At 34.2% G+C, this 27,998-nt stretch overlaps 1 protein-coding gene across 3 annotated transcripts in view; it reads left to right on the top strand.

The window, feature by feature from the left end:
• The window catches only part of CLTA (clathrin light chain A), a 30,480-nt gene extending 3,173 nt beyond the window's left edge, over positions 1-27,307 (top strand). The window contains exons 2-7 of one of the 3 annotated variants that reach the window (XM_074281747.1): positions 9,606-9,643; positions 12,919-13,036; positions 19,937-20,048; positions 24,411-24,464; positions 25,868-25,903; positions 26,862-27,307. In XM_074281747.1, the coding sequence (XP_074137848.1) occupies positions 9,606-9,643; positions 12,919-13,036; positions 19,937-20,048; positions 24,411-24,464; positions 25,868-25,903; positions 26,862-27,033 (530 nt within the window). In that variant the 3' untranslated portion in view covers positions 27,034-27,307. The remainder of the gene's footprint in view (positions 1-9,605; positions 9,644-12,918; positions 13,037-19,936; positions 20,049-24,410; positions 24,465-25,867; positions 25,904-26,861) is intronic. The other 2 variants (XM_074281748.1, XM_074281749.1) reach the window with 2 other exon arrangements.
• The last annotated feature ends 691 nt before the right edge of the window (positions 27,308-27,998 follow it).

Here is a 27,998-nt window from a genome sequence, read left to right on the forward strand (position 1 = left end):
TAATGATGACTTGACTCTTCTCAATTAAAGATATTTAAGTACTTCCTGTGTTGTCAGGTTAGAGTACTGAGGATCTGATGACAAAAATGAAACAATCCTAAATGGAACAATCCTTGCCTTTGAGGGGTTTAAATTATATCAGTGGAGACATATACATAAATATATACAATATAAATAGGCAACAAATTTTAGGGGGGTAGGTGGCACTAGTATCTGGGAGGATTCAAAGGATTCATAGAGAATAGAAATTCTTAAGCTTGCTTTTTATGTATTCTTTTGGTGAAATTTATGAACCTCTTCTCAAATATTTTTAAGAACATAAGATAAGATTACAAAGGAAAACAATTAAACTAAATGCAATTATCACTGTTTTAAAGCTTGTTAACACACCCCCAGGTTAGTAATCTCTGATATTGAAAGTGTTGCTTGAACAGATTTTGTAGATTACAGAAATTTTGTGAGGAGTAGAGAGATTAGGGGTCTGTGTTGAGACTTGGTTAATACTCATAATTGGTAAAAAATTAAAGAAGTAACTGGACATCGAGGTTTCAAATTGGATATGGTACTGAGTCTGGAGTCGAGAAAACTCATCTTCCTGAGAGCAAATTGGGTCTCAGATACTATTTCTGTATACCTGGGCAAGTCACTTAACCCCATTTGCCTCATCTGCAAAATGAACTAGAAAAGGAAATGGCAAAATTGCTCCAGTATCTTTACCAGGAAGACTCCAAGAGTAGAGTTAGACACAAATGAAAATGAAAAATGAACAGAAGAATTAGATAAGATAAGGATTATTCCTTTTCCCAAAAGGAAATGACTTGGAAGGTATGCTACCTTATAAGAGGAGGTTAGTTTCTGAAAGTAGATTGACAGAATTAAAGGAGGTTGATGAAAATTGTAAGTTTAGCAATTAGAATTGAGTGATAAAAGATAGAGTTGTTGATAAAGCAGAATTAAGTGGGGACATGGGGCACATGAGCAACATGATAGAGGATTAAACCTTTCAAAAACAGAAATTTGTATCCTAAAGATAACCTATCTTCCACTATTTTCATGATCTAGAACACCCAGGAAACAGATTAAAAAGAACCACAAAAACCTATGAAATTCTGCCAATTGACGTAATTCACTCAACACACTTCCCCTACTTCTCATCCATTCTCCACAGAGACTTAAGTGCTAAAATGAGGAAATAAAAGTTTCTCCTTTGAGAGAAGAGAGACTTAAAAATCTTTGATTTGAAGAAAAGCCTTCTTTCTCTATAGAGAATACTTGATGATTGTTGTGTGCTAAGGAACTTTAGAAGTTATCCATTCCAACCTAGGAAACCAAGACTCAGAGAGAAACTAAATGACTCCAATGAATCCAGGGCTGCAAAAATAGTGAGGAACAGAGTTTGGATTCAAACCTATAAGTCCTGATCCAAAGCTTTGGAGTAGTTTGGGCTCCTTCAAGTAAAGGTTGAAGGAAAATTGTAAGAGCTAGGTAGTTGTAAAAAGACTGGGGAGAAGATGTCTGAACCTTAAGCTATGTTCATTATTTCCTTGTTTGTTCAGTCTCAGAGCTCACCTATGAAGAATTTCATGTTATGGTATATGTTAGAACACAGGATTTTTAAGGCCAAGGTTCCAGATTTATTTTGATCTCTTCCAAAGCCACAGCACCTCTACCTTGACAAAGTTTTCAGGTTTTTCATTTACTAGATGATTCAGCATGGATTGATGTTATGTGAAAAGTTCAGTATGGTGATATGGATAGTCTTAGATTAGTAAGCATTAACAACCAATTAGTATATATTACCTAGAATTTAACACAAAAGCTGAACCAAATTTCCAGTTTGATTTTTTTTTTTTTTTTTTTAAAGAACATATAAGGCAGAATTGGGAGAAGGTTCAACAAAAGAAGTTTCCAGTTATGATTTGAGAAATGGGAACTTTGAGATTGATATTTTTTAATAAGTATTTGAAGAATGACTTTTGCTAACTTTTGCCTTTTCAAAAAACTACCTAGAGGAAATTGAATTATGTCAAATAAGAAAGTTGAACTGCACAGGAATGTTAGTCAGGAAAGTGCCCTAAGAATTAAAGTTCCTTTTTTTTTTCTCCTGAGGCAATTGGAGTTAAGTGACTTGCCCAGGAAGTGTTGAGTGTGTGAGGGCAGATTTGAACTCAGGTCCTCCTGACTTCTGGACTGGTGTTCTACTCACTACATCAACTAGCTGCCCCTCAAGTTCTTTTTAAGCCTTAGCACACTATTCTATTCTTCTAATATTCTCAGCATGATATGTTTATGATCCTAAAAAATTATTCATCAATAAATTAATGTGAATTTGCTTGTGATAATAGAGATAAATCTTTATTGCAAAGTTACCTCTTTTTTTTTCTCTCTCCTGAACATCTGTCACAGTCTCTGTTCTCATAAAAATCTTTCCTAAAATACTTTTCATAAACCAAATAAACCCAATTCCTTTTAGAATTGCTCTAGTTTGCTTTTTCTGTAAGAGGTAGTAAAGGCAGCCAATTTAATTCTAAGTAGTTGCTAAGTATCAGGGATAATACTTTAATTAATTCAACTTTTGACCTTGAGTTTTTAAATGAAATGCCCTTTTTTTAACTGAAAATTTTTGATAAAATTGCCCTTTCTTCATCCCATTCCCCCCCTGCCCAAAAAAAAAAACCCTATGCTTTCAGATGGATTACTAGATGGATGGACTCAGTAAAAAAAAAAAAAAAAAGATAAAGGTCAAGTGATCATATAATTTATATAATTTTAAAGGACATGATAAAACCTGAAGACTAGAACTAAAGTCGTACCTTTTTAAATGTAAAAATGTTGGTCCTTGTCTCTGAGAGGACCAATATCTTCTAGACTTCCCTGTCTTGACTTGCAAATGAATTGGATTTAAGTGAGGCTGGGCTGTGCAAAATCATTAACCTCCTTTCTTCCAGAATCATTCAGACTCCAATGGTTGGGATACTCTAGGAAATTTTGGATTTTTTTTTTTTTTTTTACACTAAGGTCTCAGTTTTTCTTAGGCAACACCCATTCGGTGATTAAAAACTAGCTTAGTTTTCCTTTTCAAAAGAATCAGCCTGGGAGGGAAAGACCCTTAGAGTTTCCAAATAGAAACTATTGCTATAACATTCATTTTGAGCTTTCAAAACCTAAAATGTGAATAAGGCTTGGGCTGGGAGCTATTTTTTGGCCAGTCAGTGAAAGTGAGAGGGATTTGGTTTTAAGGCAGAATCTAATAGCTACATTTGAAACTCAGTATACTTTATCATAGCCTACTTTTTCAGAGCTATATCCCCCCAAAAAATCATAAATAAAAACTACATAAGAAAAAAAAGAATATTGTTCCAGTTTGTCAAAAAACAATAAACAATGATCAAAATTTATATTTCTTTGGACAGAGGCCCTACATGTAAGAGTATGTTTCTCTACATAAACAGAGGAAGAGAAGAATGGAAGAATGTAAAATCTTTAGGGCAAAATAAAAGGACACACTTTTATAGGGCAAGAACAAAGCATGTGAAATGTATTTATTGCAAAGTCTTAGTATGAATTGTAACAGAGTTCTAGATACTTTGAGTTATGATCTCCTTGACCTGGGTTTTACTTTCACTTAATACTTTATCCTGTGCAATGTAACTTCATGTTTTATAGCTCTGCTAAACATGTTGGATGCTATCTCTGTCTTTTATTACTTCATCACCATACTGTTGGTAATGAAGATCTGTCAGTGGTATTCCTCTCCAAAAACCTTTGAACTATCCTTTCATTTATCTAATAATTTATAACAGGTGTTTTTAGTTTTTGTATATGTTGTGGATCCCTCTGACCATCTTGTTTCAGCTTTTAGAACTCTTTAAATTTTTTTTTTAAAATATCCTGAATTATAAATTAAACCAATTCTGCTGAAATAAGTTATCAAAATATAGAAATAAATTCATCATCACTGTTGATGGACATGTGAATTCAACCAACCATTTTGGAGAACAATTTAGAACTTTGGCCAGAGGACTATAAAATTGTTCATATCATTTGGTACATCACTATCACTGATACTATGTTCTGTATCCCAAAGAGATCAAAGAAAAAAGAAAAGGACTCATTTATAAAATATTTATAGATGATCTTTTTGTGGGAGCAAGGAATTGGAAACTAAAGGATACCTGCCAGTTAGATGATTGAACAAGTTATGATATTTGATTGTGATGGAATTCTATTATGCTAGAAGAAATAATGAAGTGAATGGTTTAAAAAAAAACCTGAGAAGATTTTTCTAGGCTGTTGCAAAGTAAAGTGAATAGAACTAATAGGGTATTGTACACAATAACAGCAATATTGTTAAAAATAACTGTGAAAGCCTTAGCTACAGTCATCCATGATCATTCCAAAAAACTTACAATGAAAAATTCTACCCACATACAGAGAGTGAGCTGAGGAACTCTTGAGAGCATATTGAATCCACTTTTCATTCACTTAATTTTTCTTGTATTTTTTTCCTTCACAACATAGTTAATTTTTAAGACTTCATAAATATATATATATATATATATATATACATATATATATAATGAATATTTTTTGTTTTGCCTTCTTAGTGGGTGGCAGAGGGAAAAGAGCAAGAAAATTCAGAATTGAAAATGTTTTAAAAAAGAAAGAAAAGAAACAAGTTCATGGACTACAGACTAAGAGCCCTAAAGTTATCAAGAGAATTATCAACATAGATTTGGTTAATTCTTCTAATAGTATGTCATCTTAATAGTTGTCTTCAAATCTTCACTGTTTACTTCATATATCCAATCTTTTACCTAGTCTTGTTTTTTGTACTTTTGTAATAACTCATATCTGTCCTTCCTACTTTCACAACCACCCCATATGTCAGGCCCTTATCATCTCACCTAAGTTATTCCACAGCTTTCCTGCTTTTACTTCACCAGTCTTTATTCCACATAGATACCAAACTGATTTTCTGGAAATCAAATCTGACTGCATTTTTCTATTCACTACATTCTCTATTATGTGTAGGATAAAACATCGACCTCTTTGTTTGACATTTAGAATCCTTCACAACTCGCCCCAATCTACCTTTCCAAACTTATACATTATTCCTCTTTATACACTTGGCACTTAGTCTAATATCTTGGTACTTTTGTACTGCAATCCATATCTAGAATATATTCCCTACTTACCTCTGCCTCTTAATATCCCTAGTTCCTCCAAACATCACTTTCTTTATTCTGATTGCCCCTCACTTGCCATTGCTTGTGTTTTGTCTCATAAAAACTTTGCATTTCTTTTGTATAAATGTATTTTTGTAATTTCCTAGAAAGCAGGGACTATTAAACTTCTGTTTGGATCCATAATATCCTAGCATAGTATCTTACACATGGCAGATGCTTAATAATTGCTTATTGATTTGATAGTCCTTTGGGAGACTCCATATTACTACCTGCCATCTGGAGGAGGGGGGATGGAGGGAAAAATTTGGAACACAAGGTTTTGCAAGGGTCAATATTGAAAAATTAGCCATGCATATGTTTTGTAAATAAACAGCTTTAATTTTAAAAAGACTCTATATTTAAATCACAACGAGCAAAATTAGTACACTAAAAAAAAAATTGAGAATATTCACCCAGAGCTCCTACTTCTGCTTTCTCTTTCATCTGAACAAGATGGCAGAATGGAAAAAGTTCTACCCCAGATTCAGGATGACCTGAGTTCAAATCCATTTCAGACACTAACTAGCAATGTGACCTTGGTCAAATTACTCTTACCTGTAAATTGAGAATGATATTAATAGCACCTATCTCCAGGATTATTTAGAGGATCAAATGAAATAGTAAGTGTAAAACACTTGGCACAGTGATGGGATGGGGACATACATGTAATAAGCACTGTATAAATATTAGTTATTATGTCACTCAGATATCTTCCCCCCACTGTGTCCTTTACTCTTGTCTTAAATGATGAGATGGCCCTTCTCACCAAGGCCAACCTGCAACTTTAACCCTTACTCACATAATCTCTTTTCCTGTAGTAGATTGTCTTCTCTGTTGTCCTTACTGTTTGTCTAATCTTTAATCTCCCTACCACTGGCTCCTTTAAACTGCAGCCTATAAACTGTCTTAAATCTATTCCCACCTATATAACCCAGTTATATAAAATAACCATCATTTTATATCTTTTATTTCCTTCTTGACCTTTTAATTTTTTTATTTTGATAATAGCTTATTTTCAAAATACATGCAAAGATAGTTTTCAACATTCATTTTCTCAAAACCTTGTGTTCCAAATTTTTCTCCCTCCTTGCCTTAGACATCAATAATCCAATGTAGGTTAAACATGTGCAGTTCTTCTTAACATATTTCTACAGTTATGCTACACAAGAAAAATAAGATCAAAAAGAAAAAAAAATGACAAAGGAAAACAAAGCCAGTAAAAACAACAGAAAAGGATGAAAATACTATGTTGTGTTCCACATTCGGTACCCATAGATCTCTTTCTGGATGCAGATGGCTCTATCCATCACAAGTTTATTGGAATTGGCTTGAATCACCTCATTATTGAAAAGAGCCAAGTCCATCAGAATTGATCATCACATAATCTTTTTTTTTTTTTTTTTTTTTTTTTTGTGGATCACATCACATAATCTTGTTGCTGTGTACAATATTCTTTTGGTTTTACTCATTTCACTTAGCATCAGTTCATGAAAATCTCTCCAAGCCTCTCTGGCATCCTGCTGATTGGTATAGAATATTATTGTTCAATAAGAAACATTCATTTACCATAACTTGTTTAGCCATTCTCCAACTGATGGGCATTCACTCAGTTTCCAGTTTTTTTCCACTACAAAAAGGGCTACCAAAACATTTTTCACATGTGGGTCTCTTTCACTCCTTTAAGATCTCTTTGGGATATAAGCTCAGTAGAAACACTATCTGGTCAAAGGGTTTGCATAGTTTGATAGTCTTTTTGGTGTAGTTCCAAATTGCTGTCCAGAATGGCTGGATCAGCCCACAACTCCACTAACAATATACTAATGTCCCAGTTATCCCACATCCCCTCCAACATTTATCATTATCGTTTCCTGTCATCTTGGCCAATCTGAGAGATGTGTAGTGGTACCTCAGAGTTGTATTAATTTGCATATTTAATAGTGATTTAGAGAAATTTTTTCATATGACTAGAAATAGTTTTAATTTCTTATCTGAAAATTGTTTATTCATATCTTTTGACCATCAATTGGAGAATGGCTTACATTTTTATAAATTTAAGTCTATTCTATATATTTTAAAAATGAGGTCTTTATCAGAACCCTTGGATGTAAAAAATTTTTCATGTTTTCTCCTTCCCTTCTAATCTTGGCTGTAAGATTGTTTGGACAAAATCTTTTAAATTTAATACAATCAAAATTATTCATTTTGTATCTCATAATGTTCTCTACAGATCTGAGATGTAAACTCTCTCTTGTTCTAATTTGCTTATAGTATCACCCTTTATATTTAAACCATGAACCCATTTCAATTTTATTTTGGTATGAGGTGTTAATTGTTGCTCAATGCCATACTGTTTTCCAAATTTTTCCAGCAATTTTTGTCAAATACTGAGTTCTTATCCCAGAAGCTTGAGTCTTCGGGTTTGTAAAATATTAGATTACTCAGTAATATCTTAATTGTCAGATCACTGTGGAATGTATCACTTTTCTCCCAGTCATCTAGGCTAGCAACTTCAGTATCATCCTCAACTCTTTATTCATAATCACCTCACATAGCAAATCTTGTCCAATTACAGTTGTTTATACCTTTAGAATATTTTATTTATTCATGTGTGTGTATCTTCTTTCCACTTGAACAGCCATAAGCCTAGTATAATCTGTATTCCAGTAGTTTCCCTGTTCCAAGTTTGTTGCCTTTCCATTCCATCCACCACTTTTCTGGCAACTGAATTTCTTAGACATATAGAAATAACCACTCCTTCCTTTCCCCTGGCCCAGTGTAATAAACTGTTCTGTTACTTCTATGTTCAAATATAAAATTATCTATTTGACATTTAAAGTGCATTACAATCTAGTTCTTCTTACCTTATCAGTCTTCATATATCTTACTCCACTTTATATATTTTGATCTAGCTATGGTGTCATACCTGCTTTCTTCCCATATTAAACTCCCATCTCCTCCCTTTTTACCTATTCTTCCTAGATTCCCTGGGCTCTTTAGGAGCTCTTTAAGGAGAGCTTAAACTCTCCTTTCTATTGGAGGTCTTCCCTTCTGTGTTGGCACACTCCTCCCTCTCCCCTCCTGAATACCTTCTGTTTGTATATAACTGTATATAAAATTATTTGTGTATTAAGTCCCATTTTTGACCACCTTGAAGCCAGGTACTGTCTTTTTCTTGTATGTTTTTATCTACAGCTTCTGGCACAGCATCTGATACATTGTAATGCTTAAAGAAAATGTTTATTAACTGTTCTTATTCTCTTCAGTTGTATAAGTTCTTCAATTTTTTTCCGAATCTATCCTTTTCACTACTTCCTATAGCACAATAGTACTCTGTTAAATTCACAGTTTGTTTTTCCTTTTACCACTTGATGGAAATTCACTGTTTTTTAGTTTTTTACTATAATAAAAATTACAGCTACAAATACTTTTGTGTGTATGAACTCTTTATTTCTTTGTGGTATGTGATTTTGCTTTGTATTTCAACTCTTGTTTTCTGCTTCTTTGCAGTAGTTCATTTATTCATTTTTATTTGAATACTCTTGATTTTGTTTATGACATTTCAGAGTATTTCCACTTTGGGATTTCTTTCTGGTGACATTACTTCCAGTCTCTCACCTCTTCAATCCATTCTCTGCCAAAGTGATTTTTCTTAAAGTAGAAATGTGACCACTTTGGAAAGGGAAAAAAAATATTTTTTCACATTGCCCTCTAGTTTGACATCTTTGCAGTTTTGTTTTATGATTTTCTTGAAATACAGTATCCAGAGGGATGTTTTTGTTTTCACATCCCTGGTATTCTTACTTTTAATAGATATCTTAAACATTTTCTACTTTTTTCATGAAATCCACCACTTGGATAAAGTTTTCACCTTTTAGTCTATCCTATTCTTCCAAGTTTTTTCTTCCTCAATTCTTATTTCAATTCTATTTTTACCCTTTAATCTCTTAAAAACTTCCGCATATTTTAGTTTCCTTAATGGCCAAGTCACTTGTTTTTCTATAGTTGATGTAGAAGGTCTTTACGACCTTCTGTTTTTAGCCTTACTGCCTGATTTGAGACTTTCTTCCAAAGCTACTCTTCAACTTGTCTGGCATTTTGGCTTTATTTGGTTATATCTTTGGTTCTCTTCTCTGTTTGCTAGATGTTGTTCCTGATGTGAATGAGATGGCTACTAACTGCTAACCCCAACCTCGCCCCACCCCCGCCCAATCTCAGTTCCTTTTTTATGTCTTAGTTCTCCTGGAGGTCTAATATGCTTAATAGCCTTGATCCATACTTATCTTTGTTATCTTTTTTTGATTGCAAATAGATTAAATTATTCCTTATGACTCCATATGTGATCAGCCTTGATATTGACTATAATTCTCTTTCTTACAGATACTATTGATGCAGTGATGAATGGAGAATACTACCAGGTAACAAAGTTAAAAATTCCCTTGTATGTGTTGTAATAGAAGCATAGAGTATTCTGTATCTCTTGTTAACTTTGCTTTTTTGATTTGCTTAGAAGAGCAAATTAACAGTGAAAAGGGGCAGCTAGGGGGCGAAGTAGTAAGAGCACAAACCCTGAAATCAGGAAGATCTGAGTTCAAGTTTGGCCTCAGACACTTAACACTTCTTAGCTGTGTGACCCTGGGCAAGTTACTTAACCCCAGTAGTCTCAGGAAAAAAAAAATAACAGTGGAAAGATTTTGAGAACAAGTTGTAGTAATGATAGGTGTAACCTAAGCATTTTTAGATTTATAAGTACTTATAAAGAGGAAAGGATGTGAAACTGAGGCATAAAGCTCTGCCACTAATTAATTCTCTTTATTGGTTTAAGATAAGTCACAATTTCTAGTGGGTCTTAATAATTTTGTGTGTAGAATAAGAGGGCTGGGACGAGATCTCAATTTTTCTTCTCAGAAATTCTAGGGGAGATGATACAGTTGAATAGGAGAAAAAATTACTGGCTAATAAAGTGCTTAGTTTTTTTGCACGGGATACATGCATTGGTTCGTTTCTTTACTTTATCATCTCAAACCAAAGAAATTTTGTTTACTTCTTCCACCTCCCCCTCTAATTATTTACTTTTTCCACATTTATCTTAAATAAGTATATCTTCTAAGTACTAAATTTGTTTTGAGTGTTCCTTTTCAGTAATTAGTAATAATATATTATTATATATGTTATAATAATATATAATAATTACTGTAATTATTATTATTACAAGATAATAATTTAAGATTCATAGTTATGTACTCCTGAGATTCCAATACAAGAACATTCAGAATTTAATAGGTATTACTAATGCCTTTCTAGGTGTTAAGATTGGAGTGAAGTCAGAGAAGATTTAATGGAGCAAAATTCTCCTTTTAAAAACAATAAACTGAAACAAGACCCCCCTCCCAAAAACAAACAAACAAACAAAAAATCAGAACAGAACCTGTTATACTCAGAAATAAAAGAGAGCAATGAATGTGTACATTTTTGGCAATCTTATTGTGTCTCTTCCTTTTCTAATGAAGATTTTAAATATACTCAGATGAAATTATCCCAATAAAACATCAAATTTAATTCTAAAATTGGACTGGTTCAAATGAGAGATACTAAAGGAATTAACATAATTTTGTGATACAATTGTAAAATTGTATGGTTCTATTTAACAAAAAGGGGAAAAATGTTCTAAACTAATGCTCTCTTCCTCTGCCCTCTATTAGAAAAGTAGTTTTTATATTTGAGTATTTCATAAATATAGTTAGCTCTTGGAATTATGGTCGTTCTTTAATTTATGTTCATTCTCTAAAATCTTTCTTAAGAGTTCTGTGAACCCAATAAAAAATATTTACTGCTTATATTAGAATAAATTTCTTTATTACATTCATGAGGCTTTTTTGCCTTTTCAGTGGAAACATAATTTATTAAAAGCCAGCCGTACTGAAAACAGCTGTATTATATGTTCTGCTCTGGTGCCTCAGTTCATGGAAGGGAAGTGAGACTGACCATATTTATATCAAGATGTTTGAATTGAGATTCTCTGTTTTTAAGGGTCTGAGTTATATTTTCCTGAGAAATTTGAGGATCTTGAGATTCCCTTAGGTTCACAATAACAACTGGAAGAGCCCATTTGTAATTTCTGGAGCAATAATCTCTAATTTAAATACACTGCTAACTAAAGGAGCCTCCATTATCACATGGTTCTGTAAAAGAACAGAAATAGTCTAATATTGGGGCCATTTTATTGCATTGTTGTAGTCCAATTTGACTTCTGGTACACTTGTTCCTTTGGAATAAGTATGTATATATTGATATTTTTCTCTCTTTAACAGACAGTGTGGTATAGTGGAAGTCCTTTTCTTGGAGTCAGAGGACCTAGATTTGTATCTTAGCTCTATTCCTTATTGTCTGTGTGACCTATGGCAAGTCACTTAACCCCTCAGAACCTGCAAAATGAGGGGCTTAGACTAGACCAGCCTATTGTGACAGATTGAAGCAGTCCAGAATATTTATCTAGAAGAAGACAAGACAAAGGAAAGGAGAGCTGTTTTCATGTATTTTGAAGAGTTGTTAATGTGGAAGAGGATTAACAGTTATTCTCTTTGGCCCCAAAAGGCAGAGCCACAGGAAACTGAATCAGTTAAATTTGAAGTGAGGCAGAATTCAGTTAGATATTAGGAAAATTTTCCTAATGATTAGTGCTGTCCAAAAGAGGAATGAGCTTCATCAAGAGATGGGTTCCTCATTCTTTGAGGTCTTTAAGAGGCTGGATAACCACTTGTTGGTAATATTATAGCCTCCTACCTCTTAAATTCTGTGACCTCTAAAGTCTCTTCTCACTATAAATCTATTGCCCCATAATACATTTATTTACTTATTTAGAAGACAGGTTTTATATATACATATACATATATATATGTGTGTGTGTATATATGTATATATACACACACACACATATATTCACACACACACACACACACACATATAAAACACATAACACAATTAAGTCTAAAATGTTCAGGAATCAACTTAGTTGGTGTTTGTTTAATGATTTCATTTTCCCCCCAATATTCTTGTCCTCTACTTAACTATGTTTTTGTTTTTGTTTTTGCTGAGGCAGTTGGGGTTAAGTGACTTGCCCAGGGTCACACAGTTAGGAGGTGTTTAAAGTGTGTGAGGTCATATTTGATCTCAGGTCTTCCTGACTTCAGGGCTGGTTCTCTATCCACTAAGCTGCTCTTAACTGTTCTTTAATGTACTACTTAGAATTCAAAAGGGTCTGTTTTAATTATATTTGCCCATTAGCTAATTTCTTACATTTAATTCCTATATGTGTATATGTTTTTCTCAACAGTGATCAATCATTAGGGCTTTCTGGCTACTCAGATATTTTTAGCTATTAGTTTTTAATAACTTGAACAAATTTGGGTTACTAAAAGGAAGTTCCTACCTCTTTTTTTGTTTCTCAGATGTGCCTTCAACTGCTCTCTTCTGGAATTAACCATTTTATTCAGATTTCTCTTTTTTTATATATAGTTTACACTAAAATAATCATCCTCTATTTCTGTTAGTGATCTGCCCTGAGTATTATTGCATGTTCTTTGTTATTAAGTGTCAGCACTAAGTCATGTAGGACAAGGCAATTTAAATTTTAACTGATTTCATTGATACTTACTTTAAACTAATCTAACAATATATTTTTGTGTGTGTAAAGGAGAGTAATGGTCCAACTGATAATTATGCAGCTATTTCACAAGTGGATCGATTACAATCAGAACCAGAAAGTATCCGTAAATGGAGAGAAGAACAAATGAAACGTCTGGAAGTCCTTGGTAATCCTTTTACAATTCTTTTTTCCTAAGTTTATAGTAGCAAAACCAACATAATTTTTCTCTTATTTAATTCAAGTTTATACAGTACTCTATATTTAGCCTTATACAATAGTTTTTAATGCTAATTGCTCACATCTTTGAAGCATTTATCTTGTTTGACTCTTGGCTTTAGCTTGATATATCCTCCCACTGGAATGGCAATGTATAATTACATATAACTAATATCTTGGTTTGATATGTATTAAAGATAATGAGATGGGAAAGAAGAGGCACATAAGGAAAAGTGTTACAAAGTATATGGTTTGCTGTAAAATTTTAATGCACATTTATAAATTGCATATACTTATTTGTTATAAAGGCCAAATCAGAGGTACAAAAGTTCTTAAGAGATTTTAGCTCAAAGTAGATTAGTCTTATTTTGCCTGTTTCCTTTTTGTCAGAATATTTGAGGTGGTATATTTGGCTTATGCTTGATGAGAGCTTCCCTTTGATTATATTTGATCACCTACAAATTAATAGGAAGATAAAGGAAAGGGGATTTTTTTCAAATTATTGTTTTTATGACAGAGCCAGGACAAAGAAGTATCAAAAGGAAAATATTGTGATGTCATTTTTGCATTGAATTCTTCGCTCCATTATAAATGTTTAATTATTGTGGTGCATATTTTATTTTCTCCCTTGTCTCATTTCTATTCTTATCCCCCAAGGAGTTAGTATTAGTATTGCTAACCTAGCTAATGGTTGCCAGTGCATTCTTGTCAAAAAACCTAGCCCTATTTTTCAATTTTCCTCCAGTTCATTATTGACCATGTTGATAATCAGAATTGTCTGGGAGATGAAACACAAATTGAAGCAGATTGCATTGTTGAGGTTGGATAGATGTAACTTTGAATTTCATAAGAAATTTTAATTTCTTGTATCTTAGCTTCCATTTGATAAGTTATAATTTTGTTAAAATTTTATGAATGTCATCCATTCATATATACGTGAAAGCATGGTATTCTAATAATTATTTACCATTCACCCAATCTGTTTTTGACATAAAAGTGTATATTTGAAGTCTAAAAAAGTATTATTATTCATCTGCCACCCACTACTATTCCTATGGCTAATAAGCTCCTACCATCTGTTTCTCTTGTCCCTTACTGCTTAATCACCAGCCATCTAGGAACAGCATCTTCCTAAACCTTAATCTGTGCTTTTGTCCCAGTGCTCCTCAACATTACCCCACTTGTGTCCTGCTCTGACCCTGCTTGCTCCTTCTGGTGTGCCTTAGGGAACAAACTCTCCACAATGGATCTTTTTCTCTCATTCTTCTATTTCCTTGTTCTTACTGAAATACTACATCTGGCTATGCCTTTCTTCCCTACCTCTCCCCTTGACTTCTCACTCTTTCCTTCCTAGTCTCCTTTTCTCTCTCCCTCTTTTTTTCCTCTCTCTCATACATATATTCACATGATTTAAGATTATCAGAATGTTCCTTACTTTTCACTGCCACTTTTCTTTGGCTGCTATTGCTCTAAGAAACCCTTTTCCTTAAAAAAAAAAAAAAAAAAAAAAAAAAAAAAAGTATCAGAACTTTGCTCTTTGTTCGGATAATGACAGTTATCTGCCAACTAGATAATTCTTCCAACTTTCTCAAACTTTATAGCACTTGGCTCACTTGTCTTTTCTCCCCATATCCTACCATTTATTAGGGGATTTTAAAATTCGTGTTGATCTCCCAAACACTCTAGCAATATAATCCCATAATCTTCTTAAATCCCTCCACTTACTGCTTTACTCCACCTAACTTACATGTGAAGGATGGCCACACCTCTTCCTCTTACCCACATGGGTTCCACTTCCTTAATCAAAAACTCACATTCTTCTATATGACCATAATCTATCTTTTCATTTCTTTGCCTCTGCCTTAACTTCCTAAACCTTTTCTATTTCCTTATCATGATCTCCAATCCTTCTAGCACTCTGTTTTCACAGATTTTAATCTACTTCCTAAACCTTTTCTATATCCTTATGATCTCCAATCCTTCCAGCCCTCTGTTTTCACAGATCTTAATCTACTTCCCTGTCTTGATTTACCTTTCTAGGTTCATCTCTACAGCCAACTAAATGAATGCTTCACTTTCATAAGCTATCATTCTTCTCTTCCCTTTGTTCTGTTGCCATTTTTTCCTTGACAAACACAGACCTGAGTTGTTCTCATAATCATAATAAAGTTGGAGGAAATTATAAAGTTGTATTTAATCACATACTGTAGTAGATTTGCTGTCTGGCTTCGCTTAAGCCCTTGCTATGCAAGCCTCTCATTAAGGAAATCATCACTTACATTATTGAGAAAGTTGTAACCTCTCACCATGAGCCCCCTCTTTTCCCCTTCTCTTCATTTTCCTTGATATTTTTCACTGTCTCCTCTTTTCCCCTAGCCACTGACAGTAACATGTTCCTTCTTGGCCAGGGCAGTCCTTCTATAACCCTAGAATCCTACCCTTATTTCCTCTGATAGATTCAGTCATCATTGTCTCTCTCTCTTTACCTCCGTACTATATCACTCTTGCCTGTGGGGAGGGGAGGGGAAGGTAGTCTCTCTCTCTTTCTCTCTCTCTCTCTCTCTCTCTCTCTCTCTCTCTCTCTCTCTCTCTCTCTCTCTCTCTGTGTGTGTGTGTGTGTGTGTGTGTGTGTGTGTGTGTGTGTGTGTGTGTGTGAAAAGAGGGAGACAGATGGTTCCCTCCCTTTAAATTTGCCTGTTATCCCCATTTTGGAGAAAAAAAACAAAAAAAACCAAACTATTCCTTACATTCTGCCACCCTTGTAAACTATTATCTTTTATCTCTTCCCTTATCAAAACTGATTAAAAAACAAACAAAAACCTGTTCTTTCTCATTGCCAACAATTTCTCTCCTCTTACTTTTCAACTCTTTGCAGTCTAGCTTCCAAACTCTTCATTGACTTGAAATTACTCCCTTCAGAGTTATCAATGAGAAGAGGATTTATGGCTAAGAGGGCTGCCTGTTGAACAGAGCCAGACTGACCAAGTCCTCCAGCAAAAAATCTAAAAATTACAACAGGCCAAATATTGATCAGGAAACTCAAGAAGAAATTATACAATAAGAGATTTCTTCCACCCCACAGAAATGCTTAGACAATTAGCCAGAAGCCCTCGGGCAATAGGAAGGAGCTGCCTACATAGGCCAAGGACATGTGTGATCTGTAGGACTTTATCCAGTAGGAACTTAGAGCAGGGTCTTCCCATGAGAAAATCCCAGAGTGGTTAGTAACCCATGGGGTATGACATTTGAAACCTCGGGGGTGGCCATGATTGGTGTGGTCAAGCCTGCCTTCATCAGGACAGCCCAGGAATCTGCAATCTTTAGTATTTTGTCCTGAGATTTATCATGACCTTAAAGATTTAGCACTTTGGTCCTCAGATTCATCGGAGCCTAACTCCAGGAGGTCAGCTCAGGAACCCAAGTCCAAGTGGGATTGCCCACCTCACCTAAAAATAGAGCAAGGGGCAGAGCCTGGCCTTGGTACCAAGCTAAAGGTAACTTCAAGGTAAAAATGAATTTTTCACTTACATTGCACAATTACTAAAAGAAATGAAGCAAAGGAATAAAAATGAAATTAAATTTTGGGGAAGAAAGAATTGAAAAGAAACTGAAAAATAGTACTAACTTTTATCCAAATAATGTACTCCTTGAAAATTAGAATAGGCCAAATGGAAGTCAAGGATTTCATGAGACATCAAAAAATAATAAAGTCAAAAGATTGGAAAAAAAGAATAAAATATAAGATCTCATGCCAAAAACAACTGACCTGAAAAATCAGGCAAGAAGAGAGAATTCAACTCGCTGAAAACTATAATTAAAAAACCACAACTACCTAGGTGCTACTTCAAGAAATAGAGGAAAATTGCTCAGATTTATTAAAGCAAAGTAAAGAGATAGTTTACCAATCACCTTCTGAAATTAGCCTCTAAAGGAAAAATCCTAAGCATGGGAAAATCATAATTTAGAGCTTTTATGGCAAAGAAAAAATTCTGATGGTATACAGAAAGCCAAACTGGAAAGGGAGGAAAACCCCGGAGTTAATAATAAACCCTTAAATTACATTTAAAAAAATAAATCCAAAACTGAATTTTAAGATTTTAATTTAATTGTTCAAATCCCGAGTATGATTTGAGCACACTATCATTTTTTGAAGTAAAAAAGACTTTTTCTACTAGAAGTTTTTGGTATAAGTATGTTGTTATACTTCAGTCATTAGAGTTATTGGGTAAAATGATCCCATATCTTGTTATGGGCCAGAACTTGAAACAAAGTGCTAAGTCACTGGAATTGATAGAGACAATGATTATGTACTTAGTACTTATTAGAGTTCACACCTTTAAGAGAGCATATATAAGGAGGAGCTCACAAAAGTCCACAAGCCCACTCTCTCAGAGGCAGAGTCAGATTCATTCCAACTTTCACCTTTGTGCTGGCTAGAGGCTTTGGATTCAGAGGGAGCTAGAGGCAGAAACTGGAAGAGACAAGGGACTAGCGGCAAGAGCTCTCAGAAACAAGGAGAGATAGGCCTTTAAGAAAGCTAACTGGGCCCCAGGAAGGAGACAAGACTTAAAAGGAAACAATAAAGGGTTTGGACTTTTAACTTCTGGCTGCATTTGAGGTGATTATTACTTTGAACTGAAACGATGGCTGCCTCCAGAAGCTCCCCAAGAAACTTGCCCCCAGAGAACATTATAATTTAGAGACGAACATTATAATATCTAAATGATCCATTTTAGTAAAACTTCTAGTTCTTCACCCCTATATTAGTCAAATGAAATGTTTACAATTCATAATCTGGATCTCAAAGAAAATAAAACTGTCACCATACTTTATTAGTTTTTTTGGGGAAAACACAGGTGTATTCAGTGATACTTTTTATCTTCATTCCTTTACATTGTGAAACTTGTAGGATTAGTCGACCCCATTACTCACTTGTCCTCTGATCTCTTGAAAATAGTTGATTAACTGCTTCCTAGAGGGCATTTGTACATAGCATTCCTATGCTATGGTAGCTTCTGTACTTCTTCTACCCCTATTTATCACTCCTTAAGTGATAAATTCCATCATTTAAAAAGATAGATATTTCTAACTTCCTTCTTTTCTGTAATTGAATTTTTAATTTCTTTTCCCCAAACCGTCAGTTATGGTCCTCTCTAAAATGTAATTTTTAGTCTTCCATTTTTCTCTAGTGAAATTCATTCAAGAAGGGAGAACGGTAACACAAATACTTTTATATAGGCACAACTTGTAAAAGATAAAATTATGTGATCATTTCAATCAGCAGTCTGAAAAGGGAAACCTCTAAGCTTCTACTTTCCTCACCTCAAATTTCTTATTTTACAAAAAGATCCTGATACTATATTTCCATGTGATTTTTTTTTTTTTTTTTTAATGATTTGGGCACCCAAATTTTCTATTTTCATTTGGAGATCTTTGCTCTACCCTATCCTCCCCCAAGACATATTCTATCATATTTGCTATTTACTATCTTTTCTACTGTTACTCTCATTTCTCTTGTGTCCTAGTATACATTTTGTTCTCCCTGGATTATTTTTACCTCTTAACAAAATTTCTGACTTCAAAATGTGCTTTTTGGAAGATCTTATTTAGATAATCCAAGGCATGAAGTGGACTTTCAGAAAAATGTAAAGAGAGAAATAGGTTGGGTAACATTACCTTTCAGTATAAATATGAATAGTTTTGCCAGCTTTGTCATTATCACACTATTAGGTTTCCTAATATTTGCCAGCTTCTTCCTTTGTTTTCCTAAAAGTTGTCATTTAGACTTTGTTTTGAAATTAAGGCATTTCCAATAATTTTGTGGTTTTTTAATTTATAATCCACATTCAATGTCACTTGTTCTTTGTATTATTATAGTATTTTCATATATATATATATATATTTATAGAATATTACAACTATAATGGATCCTTAAATCATTTAGTTGAATCACCATCTTTTATGGATTTAAGAAATTGAAGTCCAAAAATATAGTGGCTTGTTCAGCTGGGCCTGGAATCCAGGTCTCCTAGTTAGCTGTTGTTTCTACAACAATATGTTTATACTCAAAAAAATCTTGTGAGGTAAATGGTAAGCTTAGGAAGCATTATTGGCCTTTCACCCCATTTATTCCTTGGCCTCTTTTTTTTTTTTTTTTTTTTTAAGGAAATGAAGATTTGTAGGAGTTGTGATTTTATCCAAAATCATATGGCTAGTAAGTGACAGAGCCAGAATTAGAATCCAGGTCTTCTGATTTTCAGCCCAATATTCCTTCTCAGTATATCACATTACTTCTGGCAAATGGAAGGAAACAGTGGCATCTATGATCCAGAAATTGTATTTGTCTTTGGAATTTACTTCTCCACTGAGTTAGAATCCGATTTGGGGGAAGTCAGAATATTAAGACTATGAAAATTCAACTTGGATACTTTCTCTCATAACCCTCTACTCCTTTTTATCCAGCTTCCTGTTTCCTGTATAATTACATATAGTGAATGCTTACACCTACCCTATAGCATAAATTCAGTGTTGTAAGTTTTCATATTCAAACAACAGATTTACCAGAGTTGTTTCTGGTTTTCTAGGGAATTGTCAAATCAAGTTGGGAGTGTTTCAATTTAAATTTTTTTCTTTTATGGGACAAAGAAGTAATAAAGCTCTTTCCCTTCTCATTCTTCCCTAATATTAGGCTGCAATTATAGAACAAATAAATGATATTAAGCAGAATGGTTCTTAAGATAGATCATAATAGAGACTGGTCACTTTTTTTCCCTTAACTAATAGCTAAATTTTAAAATAAAATTATAAATAAACTAACGTACAAAATTCCTACTGTATTCTTTCTCCAAAGATGCCAATTCTCAAAAGCAGGAAGCAGAATGGAAAGAAAAAGCAATAAAAGAGTTGGAAGAATGGTATGCAAGGCAAGATGAACAGCTACAAAAAACAAAAGTAAATAACAGGTAAGTTTATAGGGATTAAAACTACAGAACTTCCAACTTGAAGCAAAAATTGTCACATATTCAGCTTTCTCTTGAGCTTGTCATGCCAATTGCTATATTTTGACTTTCTTGCCTCCAACTTACTTTGTATATTAAGATTATAGAAATGCTCACAAGAAATATGTGAGTGCTTAGGTTTGAATGTTTTAATTTCATCATCAAACACATAGATGTTTTAGTCTATTTAGAGTCAGGATCTAAATTTAATTCCTGGCTATACTACTTATTCCTATGTCACATTGGCTAAGTAATTTAACCTTGTTGGGCCACAATTCCTCGCCTGTAGGAGACTATTATACTAGATAAGGTCTCTGGCGTCTCTCCCATCTCTAATTCTATGATCCTGTGACAAGTATACATAATAAAGACTTAGAATTAAACTATTAGTATGATCATTAAATCTGTACCCTTGCACTAGCTTTAGAGGTTGCCTACTATAAGTTGTATTTTTTATTTGATTATCATAACATCCTCTACACAATACATCTAGTTCTATAAATTTTTCTCTAGTTTTTTTTCTGAGGTCCCATTCATGTTTTTTTAGGGAATTTTCGCAACATGGGATTTGTGACATCTTTGTTTAATCTCTTAAAGGGGAAGAAAATATGGAAACTTAGCATTTTTGTTCTCTATTTAAAAAAAAAAAAGCAGTTTTCTTTAATTCTCTCTTCCATTTCTACCTCAGTCTAATCTTCATTAGAAAATAAATTCCTCAAATTGCTTAAATATTAAGACTTATGAAATGAAAAGAAGAGGAAAAGGGAGTATACTATCACTTACATGAAAATAATTTTTTCTTTCAAAACATTCATTGGCTATGAATTTTGGCAATTTTTTTCTCTTGGTCAGCTTTCATGGAAAGTCAGACTGGGAATATATTTTATGATGATTATACATAAAATTTTAGGAATCCAGTTCATTGAGACAGATCTGCCTAATGCAGAAATCTCTTCTATAACCTGCTTGATAAATGGTCACCCAACCTTGATTAAAATATTTCTAATGAAAGAGGAAGCCCATTACTTGGCCTCAAAATTTCATCATTGGATATCTTCAATTACCTGAGTCCTTAATCATTTTCTTTGTAACTACTATCCATTGGCTTTGTTTCTGTTATCTAGTACAGAGATGTCAAAATCTAGATAAGAAGGGCTGACAAGGTTAAAATAGAATTTGGAAATGTTTAATAAATTTCATAAAATACAATGTTACATAGAAAATATTGATTTGTCAATGTGCTTCCTTAAGGGATTTGTACATATTTGAGGCAGTCTTTTGCCTCTTTTCACAAAAACTTTAAAAATTTTATTTTTTCCTTTTTTTTTTTTTTTTTCCTTCTTCTCCCCTTCCTTCCCCCTCAGTCTTTCTTTCCTTTAAAGATCTCTAGGTCTTTGAGTTGTTCATCATGTGACATGGTTTCTCCTTTAAAATATTCTTCCCAGAATCAAACATGCTTGCACCACTTATTCCACATAAAGTGCTATTATTTCATTCTTAACTAAAGGATGGTTGATAGCAATACCATTAAAGCTTATTTGAGCTAAACCCCTAGCTTTCACATGAAGTTGTGCCTAAAAAGCTTGCCCATTATCTACTTATACCATTGAGTTTTTTCTTGCAGGCAACAGGAAAGGATCTTAAAAGTAGGTTCGGATATATCAAACAATATTTCAATACCTATTTGCATTACAATACAAACTTGTGTTTTGTTTTGTTTGACACTGAAATTTTTCTATAGCTAAGAAAATATGAATACCCCATGGACATTGTAGTAATAAGATTAAAAATTATGCCTATGAGTTTCTTGTTCTATATAAATATAAAGTATTTCAAATTACAAAATTTGGGAACTAATTCATCCTCTGTAATCACATATCACCAAGTTGGTTGCAGAGTGATGAATTTTTCTACCACAATAAACTCTTAAAGGGCCATCCACTAAGTTATAGTGAGATTGTGATATATTTTGGTGGAGGAATGATACGCATGAATGAAATCACATGTACTTGAAATACTGAGGAAGCAACAATATTGATATAATTTGTGATGGCAATTTTTTTTTTTTAACCTGTGATCCAAGGACTACATGTAGCACTCTGGAAGAGCTGAATGAATGTAGGTTTTGTATTGGCCACCCCTGACCAAACCAGTTCTTTAATTGATTGCACCAAGTTTGACTCTTCATTTATCAACTTATTCTTAGTATTCCTCTTCTGTCATTTCTCATTTCTCCTATTTTAAACTCTCTGGGTCCTAACCTAGGTTGAAGAAAAAAAAAAAAACTGAGCTATGTGTCTTCAAGAAAGTTGCTTTTCCAGGGAAAGTCTTGAGAGAGATGGGGGGAGGAGAAGTAATGTTCAAAAAGGTATATACAAATGTAAATTCAGGGACTGTTTTCCCTCTTGTCATTCTCTATTACATATTAAAATAGTGAAAGTTTATATTTAGGATTAATCCATGATTAAACTCATTAGGAAGATTATATGGTGGTCTCCTCAACTGAAGAATGTATGTTTTCATTCTCTAAACTCTGGCTTTCATTTATGAGTTTTTTCATAAAAGACATTCAGAAAAGTTTCTCTAATTTGGATAAATTATTTTTCTTTAATAGTGGAAAGAACCTTGTTCAGGGAAATAGGAAAACCAGATTTAAGTTCTAATTCCACATCTTATGTGTGTGTTTGTGTGCACGCACACATGTGTGCTAGATATCTAAAAATCAGATAATAGGATTTGCCTATTTCATTACTTGTTTGATAAGAAATTACAAATTTTGGTTGAAATCAGTCCACTGATGTTCTTTTCTCTAAAGGGTAATGAGATTATGATTGTTTTGCTATCTATTTGAAAACTCCTTAAAAATTCTTCATATATTGTATTATTACCAGACTGCTTCTTGTATAGAATTACATTTTACTTCTTTTATTTTTGTTTGAATCCTAATAACACTTGCATTTTTAAAGCAAGTCAGGAGGGAAGGATTATTTTTTAATAGCTTTGGTGGTTTTTAAAAAAATCATCTGTGGAATATAGAAGTAAGAATTTAGGGAAACAAAACCCAATTATTATTCTTATGTCAGTTATTTTAGCTGAGCCCTGTAAGATGCATGGGGAGTAAGCATTAAAAAAAAAAATAGATGTGAATGTATTATATTGATTAGGCTTAGATATTTTAATAGTATAAGTTATTGGGGGCAGCTAGGTGGCCCAGTGGATAGAGCACCAGCCTTGAATTCAGGAGGACCCAAATTCAAATCTGGTCTCAGACACTTAATACTTCCAAGCTGTGTGACCCTGGGCAAGTCACTTAACCCCAGCCTCAGGGGGGGAAAATACATATATTATAAGTTATTGATCTGTCTATATTACATTTAACTTAAAACTGAATGCTTGACAAACTTCTTTGATGTAAGGAGTGATAAATTAATTAGCATTAGTATACTACTAGTCCATGTTAATCTTAAAATAAAGGGGCTCATTGGAATATAAGCCTCTTTCTACCCTTATCCCAAGCCCTTTATTTAAAGACCTAGCATTTTCACACTTTTTTTTTTTTCTTTTCAGTAACTAGTGACAGTTAAATTTGGGTATCCATTGGCTCTTTCATAATCAAGTAAATCAGTTTAGTGCTCATATTTTTTCTTTATGTAGCATGTATAGATTCTTAAGCTGATTGCTTGAGTGAACTAGTATATTAAGGCATGATACAGTCAACTAGATTATTTGGAAAGGTGTGGTAATATGGATAATTTTTAAAAGGTTAAAATTAGAGTTGAAGGCTGTTTTATGTTATTGGAAGAAATACTATTAGGAGTCAGAAAGCAGAGTACAAGTTTCTGCTTTGATATTTAATCCTAGTGACCTCTAAGCCGTAGGTTATCCATTTGTAAAATAAGAATTACATTTATTCTGCCTTTACTTCACAGGATTGTTGTGAAGTACTTTGTAAATTGTAAAACTTAGCATTTTTAATGTGTGAGCTATTATAAATTTAGTTTTTATTATTTACTTAGGCTGTTAACAAAAGCTTGGTTTCATTATTCATTTTCAGTGTCTAAGCAGAGAAGATAATCTAACTTAGTAACATAATTCATCATTCCTTGATTCCATTTCAAAACATTGAGGAACTACTCTACCAAAATATAAATAGTGTTATAACAGAACTTTAGAACAAGTTTGGATGGCAAACTTAATCGTTTGTATGAGGTCTTAATATAATTCCATTGTCACTAGGCTGATACTGATAATTAGATTTTTCTGCTTTTCAATGTTCTCTCTTTTTTCCTGCCTGCTTGCCTGCCTTTTGGACTTCTTGCTGTCTAGGGTGGCAGATGAAGCTTTCTACAAACAACCCTTCGCTGACGTGATTGGTTATGTGTATGTTGCAAAACTAATTCTTTTGCTCTTCTAAACTTTTTGTCTGATACTAGATTTCTTTTGTAAAAATAGTTATCTTGCTTTTTAAGCTATTTCAGATTGATCCTGTCAGTTGCCTTTTAGCAATTTTGGTAAAAGGCAATGTAAAAATATGGGTATTTTGCATAATCTTAATTTAATCTACAAACTAATTTTCTCTAATTACCATGTTTTTTGAGCTACAAAGACAAGGTATTGAAACAAAGTTTTTCCTTTTAAAGGTTCTTGAGGGGTGGGAATGGAGAGGATAGGGGGAATACTCTGGGTTATGTGACCCTAATACCTGCTTCTGCCTTCTTTCCCCATTCATTCCTCACCCTTGGACAGGGAGAAAGGTATTTCAGCCTGGGGGTGGAGTATCATTGGGAATAAAAGAAAGATGGTCATTCTCTGGGAGGAATAGATCCCTGTATTTGGAGCCAACCTAGAGTTGAAATTTGATTTCTACCATCTAATGATTCATGCCTCTATGTCTTTGGACTAATTATTGAAACTCCCTAAGTTTTGCTCTCTTCATTTATAAAATGCAGTGGTACTTAACACTACCTACTTCCCCAGGAGGTTTTAATTTATTAACTTGAATACTATTTGTAGAGTATTGTGATAGCTTATAGATGTGAGCTACTATTATTGTTGCTTTCTGTCTCTTCCTCAGGGAAGAAGTTAATTTAGTCAGAGAAGTTTCTCAGATGAATGTATAATTGTTTTCTATGATCTAGCATGAATGAATGTGTTTCCATTTGATTGTTGCTGAGCTTCCTTTCTCCCCTAGATGATCTCCATTCTCTTGTCCCTACCCTTGCCCAAATCAAAGGATGAGATGGTCACAACTATAAGCAGCAGGTTAATTTTAGGTATTTTTTTTTTCACCAAAGAAAATTGAGTCTTATGGTTTGTTTGGCTTTAATTGTTGGACTTTTTTCTTTGTGTTTCAAAGTTATAAATTCCTCCTTGGTTATCTTAGTATCTTGGGACAACAATAGGAATACAATAATTGAATTTCCCCCCCGTTTTCTGAAGTAATGGTGAGTGTAGGTAGATTTCTTATATAAGTGAACTTGTAGAAAAGACTTGTGAAATGCTGGATTTACAGGTGGTGTTTGATTTGCCTTTGAAAATGTTTCTGACATTGAAAAAAAAAGAATGGCAAGGATGGGTTTTGGTTTACTGTGTTCATTATATAGATAATACAGAACAATTGTGCAGTAAAATTGCACAATGAAATTAGCAGCATGTTTCCTGAATGTAGCCTGAGTAGTGAGGGCATGTCTAGCTTACTTGTCATCTGCATTAAGCTCATTTTCATTTCCTATATCTGACTTAAACTTTCTCTCCTTGTTTCTTTTCTTCTCTTCACCTTTAAGCACAAACATAAATCATCCTTGCTACAGCCTAGAACAGTTAAGTAAAATTTTCTCACTGCCCCTCAGTGTCTGTCCCATGAAGTAGCAGTGTTGTAGTGAGCTTGGTCTGCAGTGGTGTTTCACATAATCATTCCTGTGAATAGTGCAAAAACTTTTCCATGGAATTTCCATCTCCATTGCTTTGGCTTTTCCTTTATTGCTTGTTGGAGTAGATGAATTTGGTTTTCCCTTCTAGATTGTGTCCTGTCTGTTTCCCTACCACTGCTTCCTGGGCTGGAGTAACCACTAATCAAATCCTGATTGAAGTAACAAGGGACTTTGCCTAACTTAAAAGAAGGCTTCAGGCAGTGTTTTGCAAAAAGATAACACTTTTTCTTCTAGGTTGGTTTGCCTTGTGAAGCAGAGACCTTTACAGAAGAGCCAGTGTTATCTCTTTTGTTCACCTTAATACAGCCTGATCTTGGCAGGAGAATGGCTTAAGCCTGTAGCTTATCCAGCATGGAGGCTTTGCCTTAAATTCCATTCAGACTGGCTTGTTCTCTACAGCCTTAGGATTTAGCTTGTTATTTTTTTATGATGAGCTATCGGATCTGCAGACATTCCTAAATTTAACTTGAATTCAGTACAGATCAGCATAATCAAATATACCAAATACCTGCTTGAATACACAGGTACCAGTCTTTGACTCTCAGTAACAAAATCAATCCGTAGCTGTGACAATATGGGACAGGTCAAGATTGAAAGAGAGCAATCCTAAACCAAACACCTGTATTCCAACATTTTACACAGCAGTTCTTGGCACTTCGTGTGCAGGGGGGGTGGGGTGTGATGTGGCACATGTCTTCTGCCAAAGGAAAGGACTTCTTATATTGGGGGGCAAAATGGAGTGCCGCTTGGCAGGCCTAGGTGGTGAGATGCTTTTGTGGTAAGGCGATGAGCTGGCTCTCTGGTCCAGCATTGGGCAGTAAGATAACTCTTGTCTCTTTGTTTGCAGGGCAGCAGAAGAAGCTTTTGTAAATGATGTTGAAGAGACTTCTCCTGGCACTGAGTGGGAACGTGTGGCTCGACTGTGTGACTTTAACCCCAAGTCTAGCAAGCAGGCCAAGGATGTGTCCCGCATGCGCTCAGTCCTCATCTCCCTCAAGCAGGCCCCGCTGGTTCACTGAAGGGAAGCCCAATGAAAACACTATGATTGCAATATCTTAATCTTACTCAGCGAAGCTGTTCACAGTCATTGGATTAATTATGTTGGGTTCTTTTGGACCAAACCTCTTGTCTTTAGAGTTGATCATTGTTTGTGATTGCATGTTTTCTTCAATTGTTTTCTCCCTGGCATTCTGAGTGGGAGGGAAGTGAGAACCTCCAGGACAATAGCCACTTGTGCTTTTGTGCATTGTCATTTTCAACTGTACTGATAATAAAATTCTCTTTCAAATAGCATATAGTATTGTTTCCTTTTTCTTTGGTGCTCAGAGCAGAGACTGATGGCCATTGTTGTTTGTAGAAGGGACTTGCATTTTGAGTAGAAGTTGGGATGAAAGGGTTCTGAGATTTCATTTCCATCCTACCCACTCCCAACCACCACCTTATTGTTTTAAGATAGATTTGTATTATAAATATAGGTGTACTAAAGTAGATTGGATCATATACCCCAGACTCATTTACCTGTTTTAGGCTTGCAAAGCACCTTACAATCACCCAGAGCAAGACAGTCTTTACAACCAAGGAAGCCAAGAGAGAAAAATGTTTTGCCTGAGTTCATATAATGTAATTGGGATTTAAGGCTAATGTGGTGTTCTTACCTTCCCTTGCAACATGTTTAACTTTAGCTCACTAAAACACCTCAGTGTTTCTGTATGAGTTGTTTTTATAAAACAAAATTGCCTTGCCTATAGGCTGTTGGCTTGCCAGGAGGAGGCATGGCAGTGGTATGGGAAAAGTGGGGCTCTTTCTGGATTGCACTGAGATTGGTATTTTATTTGCATGGGAATTAATGGACCCTAAAGGGATCCCATCAATAGGATAAACTTAGGGCTCCTGCTTACTCATAGGGTTAGCTAAATGAAAACACTTGCAAATTGTTACTGGAAAACTCAACTTGAATTAATTGTGACAGTTGATTAGACCTGCA

The sequence above is a fragment of the Sminthopsis crassicaudata genome, chromosome 1 (assembly GCF_048593235.1).
Source record: "Sminthopsis crassicaudata isolate SCR6 chromosome 1, ASM4859323v1, whole genome shotgun sequence".
Classification (NCBI taxonomy): Eukaryota; Metazoa; Chordata; class Mammalia; order Dasyuromorphia; family Dasyuridae; genus Sminthopsis; species Sminthopsis crassicaudata.